Here is a 25,807-nt window from a genome sequence, read left to right on the forward strand (position 1 = left end):
GTTTAAATCCCTTGGTAATTCTGTCGGTAAAATCACCCGCAAAAACTTCCACGTATCGACCTGCTTTTTTTTCAAAATTCTAAATAGACCCTCGGTAATTTTGTCGGTATATATATATCGACAGAATTGTTCTGTCAGTAAATACCGACAACATTACCAAGGGATTTACGTACATCCATCAATAAATATCATCGCAAATTCCTGACAGAAAAATTCTCTCGATAAGTCCATTGATTTTAGTTAAATTTCTAGTAGTGCAAGTTGAATTTCTAGTAGTGCAAGGCTTGTTTGGATCAGCCTAGAGAGCCATTAATAACATGGAAAAATTTCCCTGGTCATGGTGAAAGATGGTGACAAAAGTTTTAAGTAGAGTACAGCAGATCAAATGGCTTATTAAAGGGAGAAACTAATCATTTCATTCCAAATTCAAAATTGAAAAAGAATACACTAATTAACAAATCCAACCAATTAATTAAATGGTAAAACTAAAAATAATTGATGCAGTGCCTTGTTAACTGTAGACTCGTAAGAGCATATATATAACAAAGATAACAATAAGACAGAATTGGTGTCAATCTAAGCGTGCTTTTGTGCCAACTCCAGTATGCACTGGCTGAGTTCCTTAGGCTTAGAAAAGACTGTCATATGATCTGCAGGAATCTCCATCACTTCCTTAACCTCATTTTGTTCAATCATGTAGCGTTGCAACGACGGAGAAAGCAATATATCCTCAGTACAGACAATATAAACTCGAGGAACGGATCCATATCTGTCTTCAGTGAACTTGTTTGCTTTGGACAGACTTTCAACGAACATTGATCCTAGTCTGTTTAAAAGCGCTTGGAGAGTAAGATCCTGCGATATTTGAACAAGAAAAGTATCTTAAGAACAAGTACTATATAGTTAATTTCTACTGTATATATGGAATAGCTGAGCGGTTCAAGTTTTAAAATTTGTGTACTGCACCTCAATTGGGGTGAGCTGAAACGGCGTGGATGAAATCACTGCAGTGTCTTGCTCTTCATCTGCACCGGAAATGCTTTCAATAAACTAACAAATTGGCCCAAAAAACCGGTTTCGTCGATGTCAGAGATTAAAACACAGTAATGTTCATGCAAGACAATAAAATGCCCGAGAAATTTTAAAGTACCGATGGTAAGAGCAGGGATCAAAGAAGGCAACATGAATTCTTAAAGGACTCGAATTTAAAGGGGTATCCATAAAGGACAAAGTTCTATCATAATTTTCTGTCCACACCATCAATAAAATTCCTGCAAGAGCTTTTATAGGGAGGTTGGTCAAAAGGGAAATGTATTAGAGTTGAAAAATGAAGCTTGTTCTCATTATGTCCAAAAAATAACTACCTCTGTCTAATCATGGTTGCAAAGTTATTTTGATTTTTTCATATTTCAACTTATTTTAGTCTTATTGACAACTTGGCTCATAATGCCACAACTTTCTTTGTCAAATGAGCCCTTTATTAATAAGATCATGTGTTTTTTTGTGTTCATGATGTGTCTTTATTTTTTATTTTTTTATGCAAATAACACACCTACATGAGCATATATTTTACTCATAAAATCACTACACCAAGAATTCTTTGGTGTGTTTCCCTTCTAAAAAAAGTATACATGATCCTATGTATTCACAAGGATTACTTATTTACTTAGAAAACAATTAAAATGATAAACCTTTCTTAGGTAATGAAATATTGGACACTTATACTCTATTTGATTTGTGAGGCTGCTACTTGCCTCAACTCTAGATTAAGTTTTTAATTGTAGTTTCTTTTAATTGAAAGGAAGAAAAAAAGAATATGTAGTGTAATAAATTATAGTTGTTGTTCATAAATGGACTTTAAACCCATATAATTATATAATGCAACAACTTTGTTTAGTATAAAGGCAACATAATAATTGACATAATAAAAGTTATTACAAGTGACAAATAATTTAGTTTTCTCTATGGGTATATATACCAATCATGAGAATCAATTTATCTAATGTTAACCAACTTTCTAAAAGGCCCCTAAATTGTCCAAGTTACTAATAAGCTAACTCTTAGTCTTATCTTATATGCAATGAATCATAGAGGATTTTAATTCTACAAGAGCTTATTTGAGTGAAAGACCTTGGAATACTTGCAAGCTTGAAGTTATACATACCTCAAGATACTTCCTATTAAATTCTAGTTGAAGCTCAAGTGTAAAGTTGATAAGTCTATGTAGGTAGAACATGTACATGAATGTGTTAGGAAGAAATAAACAACAATATCAAACCTGACATATATGATATGTGGATGGTAGGAACATAGAGTAGAAAAAATGAACTCACTCAAATGAAAGTTTATGCCCACCATTCTAAGGTATAAAAACCAAAGAGATATAAATACAAATAATCCACTACTTTAAATATACAAATTTATGCATCACTTTAGAGATATAGAGTTAAAAAATAGAAGTTCACCACTCATAAGGAGATACAAAACTGAATAAGGTGCTAAAAAGCCAAGTCAAAAACTTTTTAATTCGAAATTTTAACCAAAATATCCTTAATACAAGGTTTAATGATCATTATATACTTGGAACATGTAAACCCCCTAGTCTAAAATTAGAAAATCAATATTAAAAGGTGGAAATCCTTGACAAATGAAAATAAAATAAATATGCTATTAATAGGCTATGAAGCTTTCCAATGAATTTGTTTAAATATATTAATGGTTTTAGTTATAAAGCAGTGTATGAAAATACTGGTGGCTGAATAAAATATATAAAATAATACAAGGATAAGTAAGAATGACATTGTCATAAATAAGTCAAAGTTTTTACTCCCTTTTTCTTTAAATATGGTTGACAGCCTTGAATGGGCAAGGAAGCTCAAATCTTCTCATGTCCTTCAAAGATTTGTGTTTGTTTGTTTTTTTCTAATTTGTGGGTGTTTATGAGAGTTTTTACTTGGAAAAGATTAATCAAGGAAGAATTGGGAGAGAAAAACATGTAAGCGAATTGAAAGCTTAAATTTTAAAGAGGAGGAGAAAAAAGTATGGAGATATTGTCAAGAAATCACCAAAGTGAATTCTACTTCGGTTGGTAAAGATATTATTTACCATCTATTTTCTTGTGCTAATGGGTTTATTATGGAAGGATGGAAAACCCTAATTTCCTAAATTCTAGGGTTTATAAAATTGTATGGGAATTAGGTGTGTTGTGTTAAATTGATGAAAGTTGTATGAGATAGGTAATAACTAGAGTGGTAATATAGAGAAAATTTGAAAATAATTTAAGGAAAAGATTGTACATTAAAGCCGATTGTGGGAGAAATCTTTAGGAAATCGTAAAATTTATCTAAATATTGTGGAACTTTATGTTATTAAATGTACAAGTATAAGTATTATGTTTAAGAAAGAGTTTTTAGTTGAACATGTGAGATTGCATGTGGTATGTGTGTTATAGATAAAGTTACAGATCTGAAGTTTGTGTGTTTTTGTGATATTGAATATTTATGGGTTAATGTGAAAGTTTTAGAATTAGTAATTGAAGTACAATACTTGATTTAATGGATGTTTGGTATATTATAAGATGCGTTTAGAAAGTGTAAATATGAATTTTAGAAACTTGGATGTGTAAATAAGTAATTGAACCAATAAAATTATGGACAAAGTGTTATGTGTATATGAAATGTTGCTAAATAGGATTGTAAGTGTATGTGATTGACATTGAAGGAAAACATTCTATTAATACGAGAAATTATGAAATGAGATTGTGTATTGAGTTTTATTATTTGAAGAAATAAGTTTAAAAATGTGTTAAGAAAGTTATGGCAAATTGGGAATAACGTTTAAATTTGTTGAATGGTTAGTTTGTAAGTTTTTAGAAAATTTTGGAAATGAATTTAAATGTTTGGTTGTTACATGTTGTTTCCATGTTTTGTATATTAACAAGGTTAGAGAATGAGATCATGTGAAATTGTGTGTGTAATGAGAATTTGAATATGAGATTTGGGAAGAACTGACATATGAATTGAATTGATTGGGTAGGGCAAAATTATATGTCACTAACGGTTTAAATTTGGACTATCAATGCTTGAATTAAAAGATAAAAGATCAGGTTAGTATAGTTGTGTTTATTTGTTAATATAAAAGTTTGGAAATTAAAAGAAAATGGATAAGAAATCTATTGTTAATATGTGAATTGTAGTCAAAATAACTAGATCTAAATGGTGAGAATTTTGATATATTAAGATTAAAAAGGGGTGATTATAATTATATAATGTTAAATATGGAAAGAATCTTGTTATCATTAATATAAATTCATATGATGTGGTTAATGATATACTAATAAAGACACCTTCTTTTGAATTAAGAGAGGCATCAGGAGCTAGATCTTCAACAGAGGGAACTTGATTGGATGAAGGAGCAAGTAGGTGTTCGCCACCTTCCTTCTTTATTTAAAGAAGTATTTTTATTTCTTTATTTGTATGTAAATCCAATAAGAAATGAACGTGTGAGTATTTGATGAAAGTAACAAGAAATCATTGAAAATATATAAATGTAATGCGATCCAAACTACTCCAAAAGATCTATTGCAAGTTCTAATTGGGTCAATTACAAGATTAAGGGAAAATATGCATTTAATGGGCTTATTCAGAGTATTTGAACCAAGGTATATTTCAAAAACGTTGCATTCTCAACAAGTGATGATCATATCTTAGTCAATTTAATTAGGGTCTAATCCATTTACATTATAGGTTAATTAATTTTGGCAATTAGAGACTTATTTTTTTTTTCTAATATATAATTTTGCTCTAATAAACATCATTTTCGATCCAATTATTAGATTTGCCTAAAATTTTACCAAATGTTTACAGATGTCTTGTTTTATAATGAGTTAAAACTTCAGGGCAATTGGGAATCAAGAAAGCCTTACGATAAGTTCCAAAAGCTACTATATCAGAATTGTATTAGTTTCATAGTTGATTTAAGATTATTTTTTTCCTATTTTACTTAAAACTCTTTTATTTTTTTTCTAGCAATGTTTAGAACATTTTACTTAACATAAATAGGGTTATTTAACTTGTATTTAGGTTTTTAAAAAAATTAATACGAGATGGATTGATTATTTAAAAATAAAACTTATATGTGAAAGTTTGCTCTTAATCTTGGTTTATCATGAAACTACTTTGACTTGTCATAAAATTAACCAAGTTTCATGGTGTCTTCTATACTTCTTGGTCTAGATTATAGGTGATGGGTGCGGGTTGATTACTTATAGTATTAGTATATCGGTACAAGTTATCATTGTGTTAAACTCAACTGCAAGCCTGATTTTAACTTCCTTAAGAATGATCGATTTGATTCTGGGTTGCTGGATCTATATATTCACGAAGTTCATATCAATTAGTATCAGAGCAAGGCTCTAAACTAGGTTATATTCTTTTTATCTTCAAGTTTTTATATTCTTCTTTATTGTCGAGTTCTTTATCTTCTCTAAAAAACATTAGTTGCAACATCAAGTTAAAAAAAAAGAAGTTATTTATGATCTTCATTAAATAAATTCTTAAAAAAAGGAACAAAGAAAAACCACAAGAAAAGAAATTTTTAGCACTTGTCTCAAATCTTGATTCAAGAAATATAGAATTTAGCCATTTGCTTTAAAATTTTTAAAAATATTATTCTTATTGTTTTTTGGAGATAAATCTTGATTTAAGGTATTTTAGGTTTACTTGACCTAACATCAATAGAACCATTAGAGGACACTTTTGAGTAATCACAAAATAAAAACACTAGGCAAGAATATGAAACATATCAAATAGAAAAACAAGCATAGCAAGACAATTCCAAAGTAAAAATAAGAATGTGACTTAACCCCTCTAGATTCCCCAATAGAGTCTTTATACTGTCACACTCAACTTTTTAGTGTTTATGAAGATATGTTGAAAAATAAAGTCTTCATTTATAACCATTTATTTCTAACCTAAAAGATTGTTTTATGCAAGTCTTGTTTTTATAAATTCTTTTTAAATTTTATAATTTTAATACATTTAAATTATCCTTAAAGTATTCTAAACAGAAATCATAATTAATATATTTTATAAATTATTTTTATAATTTCTTTGTGTTTTATTTTATATTTCAATTCTTGATTTTTTTTAAATGAAATAAAAAAAAAAGGACTAGTTTCAAGGCCCAATACCAAGTTTATAGTTAGGAATGTAAGAAAGAAAAACGAGTGACACTAAAAAAATAAAATAAAAATTATTAAATAAAATAAATAAGTGTGATTCCTAAAAAGTAATTAAATGAAAAAAATAAAATAGACAGTAAGGATGAAAAACCATATCATTGAAACCAAAATGGTCTTGAATCTTATTTATAAACCAATCTAGAATAATGTAGTATCAAATAATTGCATAAGTTACAAACAATAAGCAAATCAATCAAGCAAGAATGACTAATCACATAGACACAATTATGCATACATTAAGATTAACCAATTGGCCTTCACATAGTCATTCATGTATTAATTAACTATGATTATTTTGATTTTCACATACATAAAAGGCTAACATATTACTAAAAAGTTTCTCAAGGGCTTTCATATTAAAAATAAAATTAATATATTACATCTCTAATTATTTAAAAATAAAAATAAAAATATGATGATGATAATGATGATAATTTTGATGATAAAAAAATAACTTTACATATTAAATACCTCATAGATCATACATCATGCATAAAATTTAATTTAAAGTTCTTTTAAGATGTCAAAAAAATTAAGAATTGTAAATTCAATTTTAATATGATAAATTACCTAATTTTTTTATATAAATCATATAAAAATAATGAGATAATAAATCACAATAAAGATCTATTCAACATGAAAAACTGAGTGAAAATCCATCTAAAAAGAAGAACAAATTAAGGGCTAAATTATGAAAATTAAAAACCACGTTACAATAAATTAATTTTGAAAACTAAGATGTACAAGAATAGAGGAACAGTAAGTATTTAAAGGACGAATGTGTTAGATCATGAATAATCTTCCAACAACATATGGAGCCTATTAGAGACCTAATAGAACTCGATTTGACACCGCTTAGACTATCCTAGTTGATGATTAACGTGGTTTGATACATGTTTTATTTTATATGGTTGGAGGGTGGCTATGCTAAAAACATCTCTCTCTCTCTCTCTCTCTCTCTGTTATTCCTTTATCTTATTTAGTTTTAAAAGGTTTTTTTTTTACCTAATGTGTTCATGTGTGTGAGTATAAGTACAATGTGAGAATAGTATATGTAAGGGTATGCATCTTGGTTGGTTTTAGAGTTTCCTTTTTTATTTTTTAGAAGAGAATGAGCTTGGATTGCCAAGCCCTTAGCTTGTTATGCCTAGGGCAAACACATAACCTAGTATGCCTAGTCCATATCCTTCTCTCTTTGTTTTTTTTTTTTTTCCTTGTAGGTAAATATAGGGTGATTACTAATAACACTAAAGCTTTGTATTAAGAATAATCCACATATTTGGATACCCATATCTTTTCAATAAGACATGACTATGATTTATTTTTATTTACTTTTTGATCATTTTTTTTAATAACAATATCCTCATATTCTTTTACAAATACTTTTTTACTAAAACTTTTTTTATTTCTTGATGATGAACTTATGGAAAAATAAACAATTTAAATGATGAAAATGGAACCATAAAAGTCCCTACCTTATTAACAAGACATGTAAAAACTTGTAGAAAACTAGTACAAAAAAACTCTCATAATCAAATATTAAAGGAAAATCTAAAAGAAGAATTAAAGAGAAAACATAGATCTTAAAGAGAGATTGAAATATTTTTAACAACTATGGTTGTTTAAGGTACGAGGTTAAGAATTACAAGGAAAAATGTGAAGAAAGTAATATTTAAATGTTAAAAGTTCAAACAATTGTTAAACTAGGAAATGTTAAAGGTGTTTGGTATAATTTTAAATTATATGTTGAATTAAGTTTTTTTTATAAAAATAAAATAATATAAGTCAATGGATCCTAAATGCAAGGTGTAAGATAAATATTGAAAGATACATATTAAATTAAAAAAAGGGAGAGAAAATACAAAACCAAAGATTTTTCTCTTTAAACAAATTTTTACATATTTTCTAAGTTAAGTGTTACTTTTCATGAATTTTTCCCATCCAAATTTTATGTGCAAAACAAGGGAGAAAGAGGCAAAAAAACTTTCCCCCATCAAAATTTTGTATGTGAAATGAAGAAAATGGTAAATTTTCATCTATTTTACTTTTATATAAAATATAACCTATGTTTAAAACTCTTCTATCAAAACAAATTTTATTTTATTTTAATTTTTGGAATATAAGGGTCTTTGCAAATAGAAGTTAAAGAAAAAACTAATTGGAATTGAACAAATATGAATGTCAATCCAGAATTAAAAAACTTGTAATTGTTATAGAAAACACTAAATCATGTCAATGATTAAAAGAAGAATGACCAATGTGGAAAAAACATTGAAAATAGGTGGCGAGTTCAATATCCTCATGAAAAGTTCAATTTGTCCTTTAACTTTTCAAATTATGCCCATTCAGTCACTCAATGTTTTTTGTAAATTAATTTTGTTAAAAAAATTTATTTTTATTATATTTTAGATATTAATGTGAGAGATAAGAGAGATCGCTAGATTTCGATGTTGAAAGAAAAATCATCATTCGCGCAATTTCTGACCACCAAAATAGTTGTTTTTGGTGTAAACAAGTTCCATGCAATAAGAGGAGTTTGATAATGGTTGTTTGAAGCCTTAATATTATCTAAAAATAGATCTATATTGAGGAAGATGAATCTAACCCAGTTTGACTTTGGATTTTTAGATTTTTTTTGTTTTTTGAGTTAATGAATTGGTTTCTAGATGTTCAAGGGTCTTAGTAAGGTGTTTTTGGACATAAATGGCTAAAAAAATTAGGTTTTTAGGATAAAAACTCACCAACTTTATTCTTTTACTACTATAATGGTGGTTAGAATATGAACTAGTAGATGACACATTGGCTATTTTGTTTTCAAAAAAATAAAGTTGGTATTTCATCATCTATTCTTTTAAAAGAAAAAATAAACCAAGCCTATGCTTAGGTTTAAAGGTCTACATGCACTGACTCTTCCTTTTAAAGGCCTAAATGCATTCGCACACTCCTTTTGGTATTTTTTTTTTTGCATATTTATTTATTTTATATTGAGTTTAAATATAAACTTAAGAAAGAAAATTTATCGAACCCATTTGAGTCCATGACTAAGATTTAACAAGTTAAATTTAAATTTAATGATATTTTTTTTTGTTTAATGCATTTTTTGTCATTAATTTTTTTTTAAATACAATTTCACCATTTGTTCTCAATGATCTATTTTTTTTATTTAACTTAAAACTAACCTCGTTTGTTTGCTAGAAAGTAGTTTCTTTTTGGAAAGTGAATTCCGGAGAAAGTGAATTTCGGGAAAGTATTTTCCGAAGTTTGGTAGTGTAATGAAAAATAAGTTGGAAAACACTTTCCAATGTTTGGTTATGTCATGAGAAATGAGCTGGAAAATAACTTATTAATGTTTTATTTTTCTCAAGTTTATTAAAATAATGAGGAACAAATCTTACAAATTAAAAAGTTGAATGAGAATGAAATTGAAAAAAAAATATAATTTCATAAATTATCTCAAATAAAATAAATAATAATCAAAATAATAGAGATCAAATCTAAAAAATTAAAAAAAAATGAAAGATGAAGAATTAAAATAATAATAATTAACATTTCATAAATTATTTCAAATAAAATAAGTAACAATCAAAAGAATGAGGACCAAATTTGATAGATAAAAAATTTCAATAAAAAAATGATAAGGAAAAAGCAAATAGCAATTATAAAAATAAGGACCAAAGTTAATATAAAAATTAAATTTTAAGAGATGAAATTGAAAAATAAATATTCAAAATAAATTATATATAGCAATCAAAAGTTTGAGGATCAAATTTGATATAATCAGCAAATAATAACATTTTTAAATTTTTCACAACTTCCGGAAAGTGTTTTCCGCTCAATGTTCTAGGAAAACACTTTCCTGAAAACCAAGCCAAATTTTCCTTTGACTGGAAAGTGTTTTCTGTTGACCAACTTTTCTAATGGCAAATAAACACAGGAAAGTTTGGAAAGTGATTTCCCGGAAACCACTTTCTGGAAAACAAACATAGCCAAAAGGGAAAATACTTTTTTGAAAACCAAACCAAAATTTTCTTTGACTGGAAAGTATTTTTCGTTGACCGGAAAGTGTTTTCCGTTGACCAACTTTTCTAATGGCAAACAAACACAAGAAAGTTTGGAAAGTGATTTCCCGGAAACTACTTTTCGAGAAACAAACATGGCCTAAAATAATACAATTTCACCATTTATTATTAATAATTTACTTTTGTTATCTTAGTCCCACACGTCTATCCTATTTTTTTTAAGAAAAAGATATTTCATATATAAAAATTATCATGCATTTTTTTCATATAATTAAATAAAAAATAATCTATGGGATAATTTTTTATTATTATTAAACTTGATGATTTGTGTCATGAATTTGGTTTGTTGACTTAAGTTTACTTGAGGTTTTTTTTAATAGAGTGCTCATTTTTAGTAGTTTTGTCTTTCAACATTAAGTTAAATAAGTATTGACCTAAACCGATTTGTATTTTACAAGATTATCCTCGTAGGTTTACAAGTTAACCCGAGTTGACCGAGTTAAATTTAACATGTTTCCGTCTCAATATTAAATAAAAATATCATATAATATGCAACTGATTTTGAATTCATTGTTAAAATATATTTATTTTTTAAGATACATGTTAGTAATGCCTAGACACTTCTTTTGGTGTTTGGAATAAATTTTCTCTTATCCTTGGCATTACACATGCCAATTTTATAATCATTTTATTAAATAAAATTTTTTTTCGAAAAAAAGGTTATTAGATAGAACCAAATATATAGTTAATATTGTGAGATTAAATATCTTTTTTTTTATATTTATCTTTTTATTTTTTGAATTTGATTTTTATTAATAGTTAACTATTTTTTAATGTATTATTGATATAAATATCATTTAATTAAATAAAAAATTTATTCAAAGAAATAAAATTATTGTTATAAGATTAAATATATTAATTTATATTAATTTTTTATTTATTGTTAATATTTTTTTTTATATTTGTTGATGTGAATAATTTTGAATTTATTTAATTATGTGTAAATATAGTTATTTTTTTAACTGAAAAATAAAATTATTCGTTAACAAAGTCATAATAAATTGCTTGAAAAAGCGGTTAAGAAACAAGAAGAAAACGAACCTTAAAAAAGAAAAAAGAAGGAAAGAAAAGCAAGGAGGCTCGTTCTTGACTTCGTGAGCAGAGGAAAGGACACGAATCCGAAAGAGGCTTTGGCTTATTACTCGTAAAATCAAACGTAGACAGGCAGAAGGTAGGCATCGCACATCCATATTTTTCTTTGTTCTTATCCTCCCTCTCTTATCTCTCTCTCTCTGTGTGCTTATCATTAGGGTTTATCAGAACATATCTTTCCCTCCCCGCAATTCAACTAACTAACTAACTAACTAACAGGTTCGTTCGCACTTTATTCTTTATTTTTAGCTCTAAATTTCAATTGGGTTTATCTGTTTTTGACAATTATCCATTCCAAACTTAAAATTGAAATTCAGCATCTGTGGCTACTGTAACTGTTATAGATTAGTTTCTTTTTTGCTATTTTTAATTAAAAATGGCTACTTTTTTATGTGTATTTGATGCATGCTGATATAATGTATAGTGAAGGCATTGATAAGTGCTTCCAGAGTAATTTTTTGTGATAATCAGTATAAAACTAGGATACTATGTGATGAATGAGATGTTTCTAAAATTGTTTCAGGTATCTCAATAATTATTGATAAGAAAGAAATGGTGGAGAGTGGAAAGCGGTCGCGTCCCCAAAGAGATTATGACAGGGATACTAATAATCAGAAGAGGCACAAAGATGATAAAGGTACTAATAATGATGGACTGATTGTTTATAGAATATTATGCCCCGACGGGGTAATTGGAAGTGTCATTGGTAAGAGTGGTAAAGTCATAAACTCCATAAGGCACGAGTCAAGGGCAAGAGTTAAGGTGGTGGACCCGTTTCCAGGTGCCAAGGATAGGATCATAACGATTTATTGCCATATCAAGGAGAAGGAAGATGTTGATGTTGATGATGATTTCAATCACACCAACCCTTTGTGTCCTGCACAGGATGCTCTTCTTAAAGTTCATGCTGCGATTTCTAATGCTGTTGCATCTCTTGGGGATTCTGACAATAGACTGAGAGATAAGGAGGAATGCCAGATTCTTGTCCCATCTAGCCAGTCTGCAAATATTATTGGCAAGGCTGGGGCAACTATAAAGAGATTGAGAAGCAAGACCAGGACCAGCATTAAAATCATTGCCAAAGATGCCACTGACCCAACTCACTCATGTGCTATGGACTTTGACAACTTTCTTCTGGTTAGTAAATGGAACTTTAATGTCCTTTCCATTTATTTGTTGAGGTTATTCATGTGGAATTTATCTGTTAAAACCTAATCAAATTCTAATTATTAGGTTCTAATTTGTCTGCAAGCATGGTTTTCTAAAAATATATGTGGATCCTTTTGCAATTGAACTTGTTTTTCCTTGGAGAAAAAGCCTAGCAGAAATCACAAACAAACCGGCATTTAAATGCTGTTAACTATAAGTCTCATTGAGGGCTTAAAAATTCTGGGTTCCCCTTGACTTACATTGTGAAATTCTAATACTGTTTTGTTTGTGTAAGTTGTCATTGATCCTGATGGAATCCAAACTCCCGAACTATTATTGCACATGATCTCTAGGCTGTATTAATGCTGCACTAAATCTTAAGATGACAGATAGAGGTTTCAACTGGGATTCTTTAGCTTGAGACTGATGTCTGTCTATTGGTAAGGATGGTTGCTTCAGTAAAGTTGTATTTTGGTTTCAAGTTTTTAGCCAAGTTCCTGTTGATGCTTTCAAGTTTGTCAGTTTGTTATGTATGAGCTCTTTTCATTTTGTTGCACTTTTCATTAACATAGATGGAGAACCATAGTGTTTTTGGAACTGTGCAGCTTCTTTATCTTTATTTTTTTTTTCATCTGTGATGAAATAAATTGACATTTGATTTTTTGTTGCTTTTTCTTAAGAATGAGCAATGCATTTCCATGCTTTTCTCTAAAGGTTGATTTTTGAGGGTTCAAGAGTTAATTTTTGTGTTATGATCAGATAACCGGTGAATCAGAAGCTGTGAAGAAAGCTTTGTTTGCAGTTTCTGCAATCATGTATAAGTTCAATCCAAAAGAAGAAATTCCCCTTGAGGCAACTGTACCAGAACCTCCTCCAAGCATCATTATACCATCAGATGTCCCTATTTATCAACCGGGTGGATTTTATCCAAATGCAGATCCAATTGTTTCTTCTAGATCTGTTCCACCAATCTTAGGTGCTACACATATACCAGAGCTTCAGGGTTATGGGGATATGGGGAGTTCTTGGCCCGTTTATACATCTACACTCCCTGTAGTTCCTAGTTTTGGCAATGTCTCTCGATATGAGGAGTTAATTATACGAGTATTATGCCCGTTTGACAAGATTGGGCGTGTCATTGGCAAGGGTGGGAGTACCATTAAAAGCATAAGACAGGCAAGTGGTGCTCGTATTGAGGTTGATGATACTAAGGCTGATCGGGATGAGTGTATCATTACAGTTACTACAACTGAGGTATGGTTTTTCTCTTTGTTTATGATTTGTTTCTTTTGTGGTGATGCAGGAGTCCTGCTTTTTTCTGCATTGATTTACATAGAGATGCTGTTAAAGAGACTGTCAAATGCATATTTGATGTACTGCATTATAGAGTTGAATAATATATGAAAATTACTTAAATGGGATCACCAACCTGCACTTTTTATATGAGCAACTTAGTTAAATTGGATTGCAGTCTCCATAGCTGTCACACCCCTTTTCTAATTACTATGATATTTCATCTTGTTATGCTTTTAGTTAGCTAAGTAAACCCACCCCTCTAGTTGCCTCTTATTGTTACCTAATCAATTAAATTTACCAGCCAAACATGCATTTATAGGTTAACATAACCTGCTGTCCATTACACAAACTTACAAGACATCTTATCTTTTCTAGTTCATTCATGCATGTTCTATATCTTTGTACATAGATGATACAATCCAAACAAGGTCAGATTCGGATTTTAGCGTAAAATTTTCAACTGTTCAGTTTTACGCTATCTATCATAATTTTTAACTTGATTGTTGGATCGGGCTGAAATTTTCATAAGAGTTTTTAGACATATTGTTCTATGTTGGGGTAAAATTTCAGCTTACAAAACCTTATATAATAGTTCAACTAGTAACCCTAATGGACCAAAACTTGTGGGCTAATATTTACCTACTTACAATAAACCCAAAGTATGCTAACTAAGCCCAAACATGAAGAAAATAATAAAAGCAACAAATTTGACACATAAACTAAAGTTGTTGCACCTAATTAAACAAAATATCCTAAGATAGATAAATTTCGTAGTTTAAATAATGTCATGAACGAAATATTCATCCTAGAAACACTAGGATATTTGTTGCCACCTTTAGATATCTAAAATAAGCTAGGAAATTGATTGCTGAAGTTGCCTCCTCTTTAGTTTCCTTGTTTGTTTAGGATAATTAATTGTATCTCTAAAAAGTCCTCTCAAAGTATGGAAACCCTTGTTGTCTTTCTTTAACCTTCCTTATAGGATTAGGAAAGTCCCCCAAATAAATTAACCAATATGTCATTAGATATCATCGGCTCTTCTTTCCTTGTGTAGCTATCTAGGATGAATAAGGTATCCTTATAAGAAAATGATTTTGGAACATCAATGAATCCTTGCTACACTTGAAAATTATGTTGCAGCATATTAAAGATCCTTGCAGAAGTAGAAAATTACCAAAACAAGCTACCGCATCCTTATAGGAAAAAAATCTTTGCCAAATACGAAGTCCACAAGTCAAAGGGAAAAAATAACGGAATTCATGCAACCTATTCTGACATATATCCAAGGCCTTCCTGAGCTCTGATTGATTTGAAATTTTATCCCAACATAGAACAATGTCTATAAACTTGTATGAAAATTTCAGCTCGATCCAATGGTCGAGTTGAAAGTTATGTTCGATAGCGTAAAACTGCATATTAGAAATTTTTACGTCAAAATCCGAATCTGACCTTACTTGGATCGTATCAATAAATGTTCTATTTAGCAATTACACAATAAAAGCGTCGATAAATTATATGTTACATATGCATTTACATGTGTAATGACCCATACACAAACACTAATCTAATCTATGAAAGACACAAAAACTAATCTATGAAAGATATAATTGCACCATTTAAATTAAACTTTAAGCTAGGACTCCAAAGACACTTTGTTTGGTAGCCTATTACCCAAGCCCTCTTTCAATCTCACTTTGATTCTCTGAAAATAGTTTATCAACTACTAATGAGATCACCTAGTGAATAATTAAAAAAATAAGCATGAGAAACTTCATAAGTTTTCAACATATATTCCTAACATCATATTGACATGATAGTTGCACAAGTAAACATGAATGACAATTGAATGTCCATATCTCATATCCATATACTACTCAATGGTAGCATATAGGCGGTCACAATCTCACGGAAAGCAAACTTTACTCTTTTTAGATATCATGTGCAATTATATCAACACAATATTTGGACTAAAACATATCCTTTTACTTTAAAAGAACACATTATACTTTAATCTTTCATAATCATACTCTTATTTATCAACTAATATGAAGTTTCCATTCAAAACTTAGGTCATATATATATATATTCCGAAAATTCAGCAAACATTTAAAACAATTTCTCATACATAAAAATATCCAAAACAATAGATTTATGCATACTTATTAATTTAATCACTCACCTTAAGTTTTAGCCCCTTTTCCTTTACTTTCTTTCTTTACTTTCCTTTCCTTTCTTTTCTAACCTCACAATCTATCTTTGGTTTTCTTTCTAACAATTCTATTGAATTTAAGCTCTAATACTTCACAATTTGTTCTTGGAATTATATGGTTTGGTAGTGTTAGTTTGTAGGATGGTGTTTAGCACTCTTTTAGGTTCAAGAAATGGAAGAAAAATATGTAGTTAGTATTGAATATTTTGAAGGAGAGCACATCTCTACTGTCCTTTTGACACCTCACAAGCATGACCATGCAAAAATTGTCATACTTCACCACCTTAGTCATTGTCTTCTTCACCTACTTAATCGTGCAAAATTTATCCTACTTCACCTAGTTAAGTTGGTAAATGCATTTTGAACATTCTTTTCTTTAGTTCTTTGTCTTTCGGCCCTTAATTTTCTCTAATCTTACATTATTCTAAAGAAATCATCAATTATAGTCAACGCAAATTTTGGGGTGTTACAATAATTCAATGTGGATATTAACTTTTGTCAAATGTGGCTGATCTAATCAAATAGAATGATTTGTTTGTGCTTTCCAACACTAGTTTGTATACTCTTTTATTCTGTGAAAAGTGCTTTAATTTTGCAAAACTTGCTTAATTTTACAAATTCAACACATGATGTGTGGGCTTTAGGTATGTGATATCAATATACTTATCTTTCTCATGATATAAATCGGGTTTTAATTATCCATGTTTACCATTGGCAGTCTCCCGATGATTTGAAATCCATGGCAGTTGAAGCCATTTTATTGCTTCAAGGAAAGATTAATGATGAAGACGATGACACTGTTGGCAGTCGACTCCTTGTTCTGTCTAAAGTTATTGGGTGTATCATAGGAAAAGGTGGTTCAACTATAAACGAAATTCGAAAGAGAACTAATGCTGATATCTGCATCTCAAAAGGGGCTAAGCCTAATTGTGCTGATAGTAATGATGAACTTGTTGAGGTCTGATTTGTAAACTTCGCTCAGTTTCTTGTTTTTCCTTTTTCCATTTGTAAATATTTTTTTGGGTTGACCTTGTACCATAATAGGTGGTTGGGGAAGTTAGTAGCGTTAGAGATGCACTTGTCCAGATTGTTCTAAGGCTCAGAGATGATGTATTGAAAGAAAAGGATGGTGGTCTGAATTCTTTGGTTGGTACTGACTCTGTATACCCTGTTGGTGCTGGTTTTTCTATACCATCTATCCTGCCTTCTGTTCCACCAGTTGCTCCAATGGGTTATGATCAGAGGGCTGAAAGTGGAAGTGGATTGGGCCTGCTTTCATCAAGCAGCCTTTATGGATACGGATCCTTACCGGTATGTAGCTAGTGGTGAAATTTCTTTTTAACTTCTTTCATTGAAATAGCTGTTAGCTTTCTTTTCAAAGTTAGTATGGAGTTTTTGGGCATTGGTTTAGGAGTTTAGGATTGGGACCATGCAGTTGATGGAGTATGTCCATTACTATGAGCTTAAGGGAATGATAGATAGATTCTTTAAGATGCTCAATCACTTTTATTTTTTTGCTTTACACTAAATGTTCCATCTCTAATTTTATTAAGCTTGTTGTTCAGTTTCAACAAGAGGATTCCACCCATGAGGCGTCAACCTCACAACACTAGAGGAAATCCACCTCTAAATTTGAAAATGAAATTCTTTTTTCTTATATAGAGACAATGAATTGAAACAGTGATTCCTAAATTGTTATAAATTAATGAAGGATAAACATCTTTATTAAAATAAAATGCAAAAGTAGTCATAATAATTGTAAATTCCTATATCCCAAAATGAGAAGAAAATTATGAAACTAATAAAATTAGATGTAAAACTTAAATATTTCATTTTCTTGACTGCATCAATCATCCTCGAGCAGGAAAATAACAGCAAGGCAATTCTCAATGTAACTGCTGCAGAACACACCCTCCTGCCCAGCCCCTGAATATGATAAAGACATCCTTTCCCTCTCTAGCTTTGATATAATATTTGAACTCTTTTGTTGCATAGAAAAATATATCCTTGAAAACCCCAGCATTTCTCTTCATCTGGATACACAAAAAAACACAAGTAAGAGCATATCATCACCTGATCTTACTGTCCTTCCATCTACTGAACCTCACATAAGAAATCATAAAAACATACCTGATACTCTGCATTGCACATAACCTTTGACTCATTTCCAAAAGCAAACAACCCTACCAAAAATCTTACTGTATTGAAAAATGTGGGAAGAGATTATTGCCTAAGGGTGCATTTGGCGAGACTAGACTAAGCAGGACTAGATAGGATAAGAAGGGATAAGGTTGTAGCATGGAGAAAGGTGGGGAAAACTCTGGTTTAAGATGGATAAAAACGTGTCTGAAGCTATGTGCACTGAACAGCAGCAAAAGTGGGGTTACCACATCAATGCTACCCGAATCTTTATCCCTCACAAGCATTAGGAGTATCGCCTTTTGAGGCTTTGCTATTCATTACTGAAGATTGCTGCACTTTTTAATGGTTTCTTTTTTCAATTTATTTTCTTTCTTCAATGGCATTCATTTTTTCCTGCTTTTTTTCCTTATTAGATGGTAGAAAATAGCTATGGTTCTCTGGCCTCGTATTCTTCATCTAAGCTGTATGCAGGGTTAGTACATTGTGCTCTTGAAATCCCAGAATTTTGTTTTCTTTGACTTCTATACCATCCATGCAAACTGATTTTCTGCATTTATGCAGTTTGCCTCCACCCTCAACTCTTGAAATGTTAGTGCCTGCTAATGCAGTTGGCAAAGTGATGGGTAAAGGAGGTGCAAATATAGCCAACATCCGAAAGGTTTGTTCCTTTTTTCTTTTCTTCCTGGGTTTTTCCTAGGAGGATTTCAGTGAAGCACACTTGTATTTGATGAAAAGGGTGCATTAACTATTTTTAGGGATGGTACATTATGTGTCTTGCTTTAAATTAATAATGTGAGTGTGTGTGGTAGTTTCATTCCAGGTCATGGCGATTTATTTTAGTGGCAGAATATCTGGGGCCAACAATGAGTACATCTTGCTGGGGTTTGTTAAGTTAAAATCTATTGAACTATTCCACTCACGTAAGAGAGGAAGGAAGTTAGTTATCGCAGTGAATTATTGGATATGGTGTTTGGATTGTGAATACAGTTTGCCAACTCTCTAGATGCTTGCTGGCAGTATCACTAATACCTCTGCTCAGTTTTATTCCACCATGTTAGGTTGTTAGCAATCATCCACCTTGCTTTGCTTCCACCACATCATGTGTCTATTTGTTTTCTGGTGGCCACAGTATCTTTAGGAGACAACAGATTTATCAGTATGTAGTAACAATTCAGTGTTTTTTGGAGAAGCAGTTTTGCATCCCACAAAAATTATTAAAGCTTCTTGAGAAAAGCAGGGATGCAGTATGTGGCTGTCGTATATCCACATTTAATAGACCTGAAATTGTCTAGTCAGCTAGTGTTGTGCAAGGATATTTTGTTATTGTCATGCTTATCATAATACAAGCATCTGATCTTTGTATTACTGCTCTTTAATCTAAAAAATTACAAATATGGGTTGCAAAAGTTTTGAGTCTGTCTTAATATATGATTCTTTTCTAAAATTGTATTTTGTATTTACGTTAGTAATGTTCCAGAAAATATTTTGAAATCTGGTTGTATCAAATGCTTTTTCCCTCTATTATTTCTCTCATGCTGCTTTGATTGGATGAAGTTCTCATGGACATCAATTGTTTTCTTTTCTATCTTTTGCGGTGTTTCAGATATCAGGAGCAATGATAGAAATCTCTGATGCCAATTCTGCAAGAGGTGATCGTATTGCTCGTATATCTGGCACGCTAGAGCAAAAACGGGCCGCTGAAAACTTGATCCAGGCATTTATTATGGCCACTTAAGCCTTGAAAATGCTTCCTGATATTTGAAGGTGAATAGTAAAAATCTTGGAATTCTCTTCCCATCTTCCTCAAATGTTTCCTTAGCCGTGTTAGGTTTCGTCTGGAGTTGACTTCGTTTTCTAGGCTTCTACAGCTGAACTCTTCCAGTGTCTTATAACTGTGCCTATCAAGATCAAATGGGAAGATATGCAAGTGGCCATGGTTATAGGTTCCTGTTGTTTGCTTGATCTATTCTTCCATCTGCAGATCTTAGAACATTGTAGGTTCTTTCCTTTCATTTTGTTTTACCAGGTCTTATCATTAAGTTATGGGAAGTCCATCTTATTTCTGGCAATTTTTATACTCTAATTTTATTTCTGCCCCAAGAATTAGTATCAGGAAACCATATTGTCAAACACAGAATGCATTTGTTGTTTTCTGGCCGTACAATCTCTTCTCTACTTATTTTAGGAGGGAGCTTTTCTACTGATGATGCAAGTGGTGCATGTTAGAACCCAGAGGGATAGCCTAGGTGAACCTAAGAGGGGGGTGAATTAGGTATGCAAGGTAAAGCTACAATTTAAAATTTTTTTATTTAATAACATACATTTCTAAGCACTCAAGCAAACGCGGAAGCAATTAACAATATAAATGCAATAATTAAATTGCCTGAATGGTTGGATTGTTTTGGTTACTATCCAATTTCATCCTGTTTTTGTGTTTTAGTCATTTCTTGGTTTTCTTTGGTTCTTTAGGATTTGTTTAGGTTGTGGGGGTATTACAAGTTGTTCTAAACAAGTCAGGTGCTATTTGGCAAAATTCTATTACAAAATCTTGATTGGCGAAGTTGATAACTGTTATATTTACAAGTTCTTCGTTCTTGACCTTCGTGAATCCTTTCCTTGCTTGTTTAATGATTTCTTGAATGTTGTAAATCTATCTAAATCATCGCAATGTGTGTGTAACATATAATATACATATTCATATTTATATGGCATGAATTGTGTTTTACTTAACAATTAAAATAAGATTAATGCATATGGCACACAAGCATGTTTCATGTAGCATATTAGTGGACTTATTAAATCATTTAAGCATTATAGCATGGCATTTAAAAGTTTCATGGCATATATCATGATTTATCAATATGGCATACATATATGCAAGAACATGGCATGCATTCATCAAAATTATATCAAATCAATGTTTATAATTGACATACAACATATTACTTAGTTAATAACATAAATATTCAATGTTTATGTTATCATCAAAACATAATGAAAAACTTTATTAAATCATCATCATCATCGTAGTCATAAGGCTAACAATGCATTTTTCATGAATATCTACTCGATTTCCCTCTGTTTTGTATTGATATTACAGCATCGTATTACTCTTGCTTATGGAGCTCACACTTTATCTTCTTTTCTACATTTCAGAATATCATGTCTTCTTCCTGTCTGTGAATTGCTGCATACTGCTTGGTTTCTGGGTTTTATTAACATTATAATTTGTATTTCTAGAAATCTAATCTCTATCAAAATCTTTCAGGGTTATTTTTTTTTTAAATCCATGTAAAATTTACCTCAAATATCATTTTTCCAGCTTTTAGGTCTCCATTGGATACAATCACATGAACATACTTTCTTTGACTGTTGTGTTTGATTGAACAATCACAGGGTTCCATACTTACAAATCAACTATTTATTCTGGAACAACTGGGTTTGTGCTTTTTCCAGCAGCTAGTTTTTCTATATCTTGTATTGAGCTAGTTTCTCGGGTTATAGGCAATCACTGGTTTCTTTTTATGGTGATTCTTCCTGCTGGGAATGTGGGTTGGTCCCTTTTTTTGTTCATAACACTACTCAAGCTTCACAAAGTTGGCGATGCTTGTTTCACCAATGGAAATACCTCCCATGTCCCTAAAACGTCTTCCTGACGCTATACCAACTCTACTAAGATTGTTGGAACTTGGGAGTGGTGTGCTACCCATGTCCACAGTAGATTTCCACTGCAAACATGGGCCATATTTATTGCGACTGTTTACGCAATGTTAAAATATTAAAATGCTCTTGGTTTAATCTATTAATCCAACCTTCTCCTCTTCCTTTTTACCCTATATTGTTGGTCACGTTAGAAAGTTCACAATCAGCTGATCTTATTCTAGTTCTTTGAATTGAAAATATCATAGGCCGGGTGAAATTTTCTGTGTGGTGGACTTTCCATTGAGGATTTACTACTTATCAATGCTTCTTTCACACAACAGCAATTTTTTATTTTTTTGGAACGAGGGCTTCTAGCCTGGTCACTCTAATTGCAGGGGCTCAGGCTTGAGTTCGCAATCACTTGACTCATGCAGTAGCACTTACTCTTCCATAGTGAAATCCAAAATAATGGTTTCTTTCACACAATGTTAAAATATGAATATGCTATCTTCGTTAATCTGAATAATCCACCCTTTGTCTGCTCCTTTCTGTTCCCATATTATTGGCCAGGTCACATTATATTGTTGATGATCAAGTGATCTTATTCTAGTTCTTTTACATTGAAAATCTCTTGGGGGTATACATTCTAGTTCTTCTAGGTTTTTGGACTTGTCAAAGATCTTTTGAACAAATAATTCAAAAGCACTGTTTCCTTTTTGCTCGACAGTATTTTTATATGGTTGATCGTCGTGCCCTTCTCTCTGTTGATAATCCTTGTCAATATTCAAATGCCAAAATTTCTGTTGCTTGCCCTGTTCTGTTTCTCATGCATTAAAACTTGATACCTTCGAAGATGGTCTATGATGCTCAATCTGGTGAGTATGTAGTAGATAACGATGTTGTGGTTATGTTTCTGTGGTAGCAGAGTCAGGCGATTTGGATATGGTAATAATTTTGTACGTGCATGTAGTTGTCTTGAAGACAAATACATCAGACAATTTTGTATTCATTGATAGACAGATAATTTGTTGTGTACTATTGTATAAAGACTATGGTAAACAGCTGCAATCTTTTAGAATTATGTCTTATTTGTGTTTTGAAAAACAGGTGAAGTATCTTATATGGTTTTAGTAGAAGGGCGCCGCCCACGCAAAGTAAGTTTATAAAGGTAGCTTTATGACTTGAAAGAAAAACATTTGGCTCTCGCTTGATTGACCCTATAGTTGAAATTGAAGTCGGATAAGATAATGCGAATCATGTGATGTTCATACTGGTAGTTTCTTGCTGTTCAAATCGCCTGCAGCTTTCAAAAATTCGAACATGGTGGTTTAGATCCATCGACACTATTTATGTATTATGTTAAATGGTTAGTAATTATGACTTTCTATTGTGAAATTGTTCTTGAGATTAACAGTTGCTGCCATGTTTCTAATTTAAAGTTAATTTAATGTCATTAGAACATTCTTTTTTTCTTCTTCTTCTGTGGGAGCAATAAAGGAGTATCTGATATTTAGGCTAAACAGTTTTGATTGGCCAACTTGAGAGAGATTGGTGAATCTTCCAAATTTTAGTAGGAAGTAGGGTCTAACGTGGTTACTTACTTTGGGTTTAGCCGTCTTGGTTTCCTTTTTAATAAGCCATTTGTTTATTAGTCATCCACGGCCAGCCTGCAAAACAGGCATAAGAAATTATTTTTCGTAGGAGGAGAAAGTTACCAAAAATGATGTTATTAGCAAAACCATTATTTAGCTGTTAAGATAAAATAAATTAAAAGGTTTAAAATAAAAAGAACAGTTGATGAACATGCATCTTAATGTTTAATTAATATTAATTATTATTTTTATTTATTATTTCATATATTTTTTAATTTATTAACATATTTATAATGTAAAACCTGGTTGGTTTTTAAATATCTAATATAATTATAATTTACTATTAGAAAAATAGAATATTAAACTAAAAGTACTAAAGACATAGACTCGGATGTTACTATATTTGGAGCTCCAATTGCGGGTGTTTTTGCACTTTGTAAAGTAGTTATTGCAATGTTAGCATTACAAGATACATAGAGCACTAACAATTGTTGCAAATTGGAAATAATAATTTACTGCAATGTTAGTATCACAACACGGTATGATATAATTCGTAAAAATTCTATTTTGAATTAAAATTTGTCAAATACATAATGCAATACCTAACATTTATAAAATAAAATCTCTTACTAGTAACGTCATGTTATTTTCTTATACGAAATCACAGGTGAAAGATTAAGCTGAAAGGATCAAAGGAAAAGAGTCTAATATTATAAGTTGTTTCAAAAATGATAAATTAAAGACACTTAAAATTAGTCAGAGAACCAATCTATGTATTTCTGCATTTTATAACCTAACTGTTACCATACTGAAAACAAGCAAAGATCCTTTTGAATTAAAATTTGCCAAAAACATAATCCAATACACAACATGTATAAAATGAAATCCCCCACTAGTAAGGTCATGCTATTCTCTCGTATGAAATGACAAGTCGAAAATTAAGTTGAAAGGATCAAAGGAAGAGAGTCCAATATTAAAAGCTGTTTCGAAGAGGATAAGTTAAAGAGACTTAAAATTAGCTAGAGAACTAATCTACATATTCCTGCATCTTATAACCTAGCTGTTAGCATACTAGAAACACGCGAAGATCCTTTTGAATTCAAATTTGTCAAAAACATAACAATACAAAAATCAAATTAAGGTATAAAATTATGATATATTGAGAGCTCCAAACACGGGTGTTTTAGCACTTCATAAAGTAGTTACTTCAACGTCAGTATTACAAGATACATAGAGCACTAACAATTGTTGCAAATTGGAAACAACAATTTACTACAATGTTAGTATCACAACACTATATGATTTAATCCGTATAAATTCTATTTTGAATTAAAATTTGACAAATACATAATGCAATACACAACATGTATAAAATAAAATACCTTACTAGTAACATCATGCTATTCTCTCATACGAAATCACAAGTGAAAGATTAAGCTAGAAGGATCAAAGGAAGAGAGTCCAATATTACAAGTTGTTTCAAAAATGATAAATTAAAGAGACTTAAAATTAGTCAGAGAACTAATCTATGTATTTCTGCATCTTATAACCTAACTATTACCATACTGAAAACAAGCGAAGATCCTTTTGAATTAAAATTTAGCAAAAACATAATGCAATACACAACACGTATAAAATGAAATCCCCGACAAGTAATGTCATGGTATTCTCTCGTATGAAATCACAACTGGAAGATTAAGTTGAAAGGATCAAAGGAAAAGAGTCCAATATTAAACGCTGTTTAAAAGAGGATAAATTAAAGAGACTTAAAATTAGTTAGAGAACTAATCTACGTATTGTTGCATCCTATAACTGAACTGTTAGCATACTGGAAACACGCGAAGATCCTTTTGAATTCAAATTTGTCAAAAACATAACAATAAAAAATTCAAAATAAGGTATAAAATTATGATATATTGAGAGCTCCAATCGCGGGTGTTTCTTCACATTGTAAAGTTGTTACTGCAATGTTAGTATTACAAGATACATAGAGCACTAATAACTGTTGCAAATTGGAAACAACAAGTAACTGCAATGTTAGTATGACAACACTGTATGATGTAATCCGTATAAATTCTATTTTGAATTAAAATTTTGCCAAATACATAATGCAATACACAACATGTATAAAATGAAATCCCCTACTAGTAACGCCATGCTATTCTCTCATATGAAACCACAAGTGAAAGATTAAGTTGAAAGGATCAAAGGAAGAGAGTCCAATATTACAAGTTGTTTAAAAAATGATAAATTAAAGAGACTTAAAATTAGACAGAGAACTAATCTATGTATTCTTGCATCCTAAATCATAACTATTAGGATACTGAAAACAAACGAAGATCTTTTTGAATTAAAATTTGCCCAA

General features: G+C 30.7%; 2 protein-coding genes across 8 annotated transcripts; one reads left to right on the top strand and one right to left on the bottom strand.

The window, feature by feature from the left end:
- Positions 1-576: 576 nt before the first annotated feature.
- On the bottom strand, positions 577-1,184 carry LOC133703699 (methylesterase 1-like). The gene is made up of 3 exons (XM_062128305.1): positions 1,151-1,184; positions 967-1,025; positions 577-855 (listed from the first exon to the last, which is right to left on the bottom strand). Exons 1-3 carry the CDS (start codon positions 1,182-1,184, stop codon positions 577-579), a joined length of 372 nt encoding a protein of 123 aa, XP_061984289.1.
- A 10,152-nt stretch (positions 1,185-11,336) lies between these two features.
- On the top strand, positions 11,337-23,261 carry LOC133703432 (KH domain-containing protein At4g18375-like). Of its 7 annotated transcripts, none has more exons than XM_062127928.1 (9): positions 11,339-11,491; positions 11,571-11,631; positions 11,936-12,549; positions 13,321-13,815; positions 16,785-17,024; positions 17,111-17,377; positions 18,622-18,680; positions 18,770-18,866; positions 19,812-22,931. In XM_062127928.1, the coding sequence occupies exons 3-9, from the start codon at positions 11,965-11,967 to the stop codon at positions 19,941-19,943; spliced, it is 1,875 nt and encodes a 624-aa protein (XP_061983912.1). In that variant the 5' UTR covers positions 11,339-11,491; positions 11,571-11,631; positions 11,936-11,964; the 3' UTR covers positions 19,944-22,931. The 7 variants fall into 7 exon arrangements, 6 of the variants coding, with proteins under 6 accessions (XP_061983913.1, XP_061983912.1, XP_061983911.1 ...); XM_062127927.1 differs by having other exon boundaries at positions 11,571-11,624; positions 11,933-12,549; XM_062127925.1 differs by adding an exon at positions 22,958-23,261 and having other exon boundaries at positions 11,340-11,631; positions 19,812-19,972.
- The last annotated feature ends 2,546 nt before the right edge of the window (positions 23,262-25,807 follow it).

This window comes from Populus nigra, chromosome 9, assembly GCF_951802175.1.
Source record: "Populus nigra chromosome 9, ddPopNigr1.1, whole genome shotgun sequence".
NCBI classification, from domain to species: Eukaryota; Viridiplantae; Streptophyta; class Magnoliopsida; order Malpighiales; family Salicaceae; genus Populus; species Populus nigra.